General features: G+C 42.6%; 1 protein-coding gene across 1 annotated transcript in view; it reads right to left on the minus strand.

Annotated features, from left to right (window-relative positions):
• The window catches only part of syt9b (synaptotagmin IXb), a 54,463-nt gene extending 47,157 nt beyond the window's left edge, over window positions 1–7,306 (minus strand). Inside the window, 1 exon segment of the mRNA XM_056415691.1 lies at window positions 7,159–7,306. Coding sequence (XP_056271666.1) covers window positions 7,159–7,306 — 148 coding nt within the window.
• Between the last annotated feature and the right edge of the window lie 231 nt (window positions 7,307–7,537).

Consider the following 7,537-nt stretch of genomic DNA (forward strand, 5'->3'; position numbering starts at 1 on the left):
GAGCTTTTCCTCCACCTTGTTCCTGAACTCCCGCTTGGCAGAGCCGATGGTCTTACGGAGGTCGTGGCGGGCTCTTTGTATTCCGCCATATTCCCGGAGTCAAAGGCGGTGTTACGCGTGCGGAGTGCAGCGAACATCGCCATTTATCCACGGTTTCTGGTTAGGATAAATCCGAACCGACTTGGTAGGAACAACGTCATCTATGCATTTCTTGATGAACCCGGTGACTGAGGACGCGTACTCACTGACGTTGTTGTCCGACGCGACCTGAACATATCCCAGTCAGCACGTTCAAAACAGTCCTGTAGCATAGACTCCGATTGGTCCGACCAGCGTTGCACTTCCTTCACAGCGATTGGTTGCTGCTTAAGCCTCTGCCTGTAGGCGGGGAGTAGTTGGATGGGCGGTGGTCCGATTTGCGAACGGTGGGCGGAGGAGGGCTTTGTATCCATCCCGGAAGGAGTGTAGCAGTGGTGAGAATCGCTCCCCTCGTGTTGCCTTTTATGTGTTGGTAGAACTTCGGGAGAACTTTCTTCAGGTTCGCTTTGTTGAAGTCCCCCGCCACAATGAAAGCAGCCTCGGGGTGTGCCGACTCCTGCTCGCTGATCGCCCCGTAGAGTTCCTTCAGCGCTATGTCCGTGTTAGCTTGAGGCGGAATGTACACAGCAGTTCGGTGACTGCTCTAAACTCCCATGATAGCCAGAATGGTGACACATGAGCATTAGGTACTCAGGTCCGGGGAACAGAACGACTTGAGAGTATGTACATGACTTTGGTTGCACCAAGATCTGTTTATCATGAGACATACCCCCCCTCCACGATCTTTACCAGAGAGAGTCTTTGTTCTGTCCGCGGTGGACGGAAAATCCTACCCGGCTCGATGGCTGAGTCGGTAACCTCCTCCGACATCCATGTCTCCGTAAGGCAGATGATGCAGTTGTCCTTAGTTTCCGGTGGAATTGAATACGAGACTGTAGCTCACATAGCATATTATCCAACGTCTGTACATTGGCCAGTAAAATGGTGGATAGTGGGGGGCGGTTGGCTCGGCGTCTCAGCCAAACCAGCACGCCATCTAGCTTACCCCTACGTCGGCAACGGTTGGGTGAGATCGCGCTTAAAATGGACGGAGATAGTTCCGCTACTGTTCCTGGCGGGACGTCCGAGTAAGAGTTGAAAAACTCTGGTAGGCGGCGAGCAACTGCCGATCCAATCTCCAGAAGTGTGCATCTGTCGTACGTTAACTGGCTGCTAACGTTTTGTGCAAAAATAGTCGCAATAAGAAGAATAAATAACAAAAAACTACTACAAAATCCGGGAGCTCGCAACACAGCCGCCATCACGTACGGCGCCATCACGTACGGCGCCATATCACTATTACGACAGAGAGAAATGAAAGGTCCGCCTGTTATGATTTTTAATGATTTTCTCTGGGGATGTGAACTGCTCTTTGGTAAATCGATCATTGTAGTCTAAATTGAACTAACTTTATTGGATCGATTGACATTGATTGGTCAAACATTCATGCCTCAAATTTGTCATGTCATAGCTTTTACAGGGTAAACATTATTAGCTGTCAATGTTGGAATGTTATCATTTAGTTCAACGAGACTGGAAAAAAGATTGCCACTTGGTCCAATATTAACCACCACATGGATAATGTAAACAATCAAAACCACACACAGAGTCTCTGAGCGGGAAACAACCTATTGACACCACATTACTAGAAAGTGTACATTTGAATATCTATAAAATGATCTGAACCTACAGCTTCATAGAAGTATTTGGAGCATATTAAGTATCAAGAGGCCTGTGATTATGACCAATTTATTGTTTCCACTGCTAGTCAGAGAGCGGGCCTCTGGCTCGAGACATCTCATTAAATTCTTCGATGTACGATACGCCATCCTCCAGGGGGAGCACAGCACTGAGTGCTGCTCGATAAGCTTCAACAGCCAAGTCAGCAGCGGGTCAATAAGAGACAATAGCTGAGGTGAAAGGGCATAGGAGTGTGTTTCTGAGTGGGAAGCATGGGGATAATGTCCTGGAAAAACGACTTTCACAGTGCCCTGTGGGGAAAAATTAGATATCTGTGCGTGGATAACACCTGAAGGAATGTAGTTGTATACGCAGGGGATTCAAATAAGTGTTGTGGGTAGGTGGATTCCAGATAAAGAGAAGAGATTAAAAGATTTCAGCCATTAACTTTATTGCACTCCACGAATATTACCAGGGGCTCAACGATTTCTATCCCAAATATCCAATAATGTTATGTTGCCTGGCAACCATTCCTCACCAATGCAATCAAGGGTGTAATGACCCTAACCTATTTCCCCAAACATGTAATAAATCCCTCATCATAGAGACCAGGAAATTAAAGTGCTTTCTGTGGGACATTGTTGTTGCTGTTGACTTGTATCAGTCTATTCTGCTGTGTGAAAGCTGGGCAGCACGTAACATATGCTAACTTTACTTACTTTTTATATATTTGATTGCTTTTGATTGAAACGTTGGGAAACATTGGGAAACACACTAAGTAAGTCTTTTACCTACATTTTTTTCTTGCCCCATCGGACAACTGTATGATCTTTGACTTATGTCTTTAGATGGGAGAAGATGTCCAACTTCAGTCTCTTCAACGTCTTGTAGTGTACAGTAGTCTGAGTAAATACAACAGCGTTGTACCCCATGGTCCGAAATAGTGACTTATGTTCACACAACACTTTCCATCATCATATACCAACCTAATAAGAAAGCACTGAGGACACATAGCTGGAAGACACCTGGGCAGAGCAAAAACGTAATTTGCAATTACGTTTGACTGAAACGTATTTCTCCCCAGATTACGTTTGTATTTGACGTATTACAAATACGTCTCTAATCAACGTATCTTTGCCATTTGTTGTCTCGCTTTTCTACAATGTTGTTATTAACTGAAAAAAGTGTACTCTAGTCTTATTTATTATTATTGTATATGTTGTATCGCCTGCGTATTATGACAGCAATAGGCGTGTTTACTTCTCATAAAACAAAAAAGCAGGTATTTGGAAAAATCTGGGAAATAATGTTGGGAATCCATCCATTATCCAAACCGCTTATCCTTCTTTAGGGTCGCGGGGCGCTGGAGCCGATCCCAGCTGACATCGGGCAAAGGCAGGGTGCACCTTGGACAGGTCGCCAGTCCATCTCAGGGAATTTTGGGAATCATTAATAAAACATGATTTAAAACGTGATTTAAAAAGCTGGAGTTATGAACTTGTTTTCGGTCCATCCATTCCTGGGACATGTGAGCCTTGTCCGGGGAAGGCACAGTCTCCACGCAATGGTAATATCTACCCGAAAATATGTTAACCTCTATCAATAACATCAGGTGAAAATAACTCGATGATGTGTCTGTTAAAAAAAAAAAAAAATCCAGGATTGGTTCAGGAAAACACGCCTACCTTTGATGACGTCAATAAAAGATAAATGTGAACTCTCAAGATCCGAGAAAAGAAAAGATCAAGAGGAAAGTGTAAAATCCTTAAAACCAGTCTTTTAGTTAATTTTTTTAAATTTAGCAGACGCTTTTATCCAAAGCGACTTACAATAAGTGCATTCAACCAAGAGTACAAACTAAGAACAACAAGAATCCAGAAAGAAACATTTCTTCAAGAAAGTTGAACTACAAAAGTACCAGAAGTAAGTGCCACTGAAGTGCTAATCTGTGTTTTAATTCAGATATAGTTGGCTTTAGCAGGTAGACCTGCCAGGAAGGAGTTGCAGCAGTCTAGGTGTGAGATGACCAGAGCCTGGACCAGAACCTGTGCCGCCTTCTGAGTAAGAAGAGGCCGTATTCTCCTGATGTTGTGCAACATGTACCTAGCTCGGTCCTGTCAGGGTTCATTTTCTGGTGGTGAGCAGACATCCACTGAGAGATATCAGTCAGACAGGCAGAGATTCAGAGTCTACCAAACTCTTCTCTCCTCCTTATCTGCCTCTATCTCTTTTCATACTTTCAATCAACTTGGATCCTCAGATTCAAAGAGGGGCATCTGAATATGAATACCCTAAAGTTTGGGACCGATAGCTGCAAGTTAAAGGGGCCCCAAAACAGGTCCAAAGGGTCAAATTGGGGCTTATATTCGCATATTTTTTGACAAGTGCAAAAATTGTCATAATCTCCTAAATGTGTCCTGTAAATCCTAAATTGAACACACACACTCAATAAAGGGCCTACAATGAAGTGATAGGATGAAACATACATATTTAATGCAGACATGCAGCATTTTCAAAAACTGAAAGTATCCTCTCAGTTTGCGGGTGACGGTGAGACAACAATTGAGGTCAAGGAAAAAGGCCTCGCAGTCGCCTCACCAACCAGCCTCCACAGCTGTTGCCTTCATGGAGGTCCACTGAGTAGCAGGCTGCACAAATAGTATACATTTAAATAGTTTTTTTTTTATTATTCTCAAACGATACCTGTGCCCAAACGGTGCCTGAACCGATACTTTAAAAAAAAGAAGCACAAAACGACGATTGACAATGGCAACATTAAAAACCTCTTTGGCCATATTCCCTGTAAGAGCCGTTCTCATGGAGCACTGACAAAAACGGATTTCAGACTGTTGTGCTCGTAGCTCGCACTAGCTCGTAGCTACGAGCTAGCTTAAACATGGTTATAATGGCTAATTTATTATTTGTTGGCCTACTTTTATGAATGCAAGACTTGCAATCAACGTTACAGTACTAATCTGAGTTAAGGCTGCTCTTGTCTTCATCGGTCTCCACGTGTTCAAGGGAACCGGTCTCCCCATCGCGCCCAGCCTGACCGCTGAGGTGCTCGACAAGGCCTCACGCAGACAGTCAAACACGGTGCATGCCTCCGCTTTCAAAGTTAAATGATTGCCGATTGTAACCTGCTAACAGGGTGGAGTCACCAGAGAAGTTCAAAATAATTGTTTTTTTCAATTTCAATCGGCACACGCACCGAAGGAAGCACCAAAATGTACGCAACCCTAGTCAGCATAGTAGTCTGTACATTTAACAGTGACAGAATGTATTACAAAAGTTATCATTGTAAAAATTATGATATTGATTGTTGTTCATATGACGGTGTATTTCCGTCATCAATTAACAGTGAGAAAATATATTTTTTACAAGAAATACATGCATATATTACTGTTTGGGCTGTTATATATATATATATATATATATATATATACCGTCTTTCAATGTGGTGGAAACAGAATATAACCTATTTTGAATTAACGGTCTCTTACTGTTGTGATTTAACGGTTTTTCATTGTAAAATATACATACTATTTTTACAGTGTGTTTTAATTTGTGTATAATGATTCCTTCTGTACACATGACATCTATTGCACCTGTCCATCCTGGAGAGGGATCCTCCTCTGTTGCTCTCCTGAAGGTTTCTTCCCTTTTTTTCCCCCAGTGAAGGGTTGTTAGGGAGTTGTTCCTGATCCGATGTGAGATTCTGGGACAGGGATGTCTATGTGTACAGATTGTAAAGCACTCTGAAGTAAATTTGTAATTTCTGAAAATGGGCTATACAAATAAACTGAATTGAATTGTGCGTTGTGGCACAAGTAAAATAACGATATTCCACCTCTGGCTCTATCCGTGTGTAAGTGCGTGAAACCTACTTGTTTGGATTGTTTGGTGCCTTTTTGAAACGGTTGCAATAGAAATAACTCTGAAAACTTCCAGTAATGAGAGAGCAGTAGAACTCTCCTCCTCTCCACTAAGAGGGATAGATGTGTGTGTGTGTGTGTGTGTGTGTGTGTGTGTGTGTGTGTGTGTGTGTGTGCGTGCGTGCGTGTGCATTTAGAGCAGTCGAATACAAGAGGAAGTGGGTCATGGCTCCTCAGGGGAACCACTCTGGAAGCTTGAACTTCCTCTTCATCATACATGTTTAATGATGGATTGTAACATGTTTAAATACCAGCGGCCCAGCCACAGCTGCTATTATGTAAAAAATAGAAGAAAAAACATAAGTGTAAACACACAAAGACGGGGAGAAATGTACTATATATGTACACTGTAGACCATATAACACATTGGAAAGATAATCAAACAGCCTGCATGCTCTGATATGCACAATGCAATAGAGAAGCCTGATTTTCTAAAATCCTCCCAAAAGAGAATAACTGAAATCCGTGGTATTTTTTGTGTTGTATTTTTCTACTATTCCTACAGTTTTATGTTCTCAAATGTGCACAGTGGATGTAATTATTTAACATTCCTCCTTATTAAAATTTTAAATTGTCCCAGGGAGTTTTTCTGGGGTTATTTCAGACTGGCCTCCATCAGAAAATAGTTTCTAATTTCAATATTGAAGCAATTCTAAGCCAACTAAACTACCGACTGGGAGTCTAAAATAATTGCATTATACACCACTGGTCTTCATTGTTTTTGCAAGACTCATGCCTCCAAAGTGCTGGGAGCTGTGGGAATAGATCGGGTGGGGCTTCTTCTTTTCCCTCCACAGTGAAAGAGAAACCAGACCAATACTCACAAGCGTCAGTCTGTGTGAGGAGGAGGATATATATATATGTGTATATATATTGCTATATATACCACAGTCAGGTGGACTTTTTATATATAGGCCTATATATATATATCTCTTTTTTTATTTATTTGTATTTTATATATACATATATATATATGTATCAGCCCAAACAGTAATATAATATTTTATATATATATATATATATATATATATATATATATATATACAGTATATATATTGAGCTGAGAGGTTTTGCTTGATTCGATTGTGCTTGCTGGGTGCTAATGGATGCAAGCAACAAGTTCACAGATCACACTCTTCTCGCATATAGTGAAACCCCATGTGGTTGTGCACGAGGCGCGTGCATACAAAGGATTACATTCATGTACCGTTGTATGTCTCTTCAAACTGTTTGAAAGAGAAGCTCTGCTTTTTGAGATAAAAGTCTGCGAAATGCGCCTCTAAAAATAGAAAATATGTTTATGTTATTCACCCTCTGCGGAGCTCGTGCATGAATTAAAACAGCATATTTTAGATGATTCTTCTTTCGTTTATTTCTTCTTCTTTTTTTAGGACAGCCGCAGGTTCCTATAATAACATCTATCGGATCTACTTTACCAGCCACAGAGAAGATAGAGGAGCCCGACCTGAGTCCGTGTAGCGCGGTCTGGCCAGGTCCCTGAAGTAGTAGATGAAATCCAGGCAGTGGTCGTCCTGCACCTCCCCCTTGGAGCACAGGTCGGACAGCAGCTCCAGCGCCTTCCGACAAATCTCATCCTCTCTTTCTGCAGGCATTGCCCTCCAGCATCCTTCTGACTGGTCGGCCAATCCGGCTGATCCTCCACGACCACTATGAACACCTCTCTCTCTCTCGCTTTCGCTCTCTCTCTCTCTCTCAAACACACACGCGCGCTCACACACAGTCTCCACCAGCGCAAAAAGACGCACCAGAAGCACCGCGGCTACACCCCTGGGTAGGTCCGGTGCCCTCGACGCATCCGCGGAATCCTAAAATGGACTGATGTT

This window comes from Pseudoliparis swirei, chromosome 6, assembly GCF_029220125.1.
Source record: "Pseudoliparis swirei isolate HS2019 ecotype Mariana Trench chromosome 6, NWPU_hadal_v1, whole genome shotgun sequence".
Taxonomy (NCBI): Eukaryota; Metazoa; Chordata; class Actinopteri; order Perciformes; family Liparidae; genus Pseudoliparis; species Pseudoliparis swirei.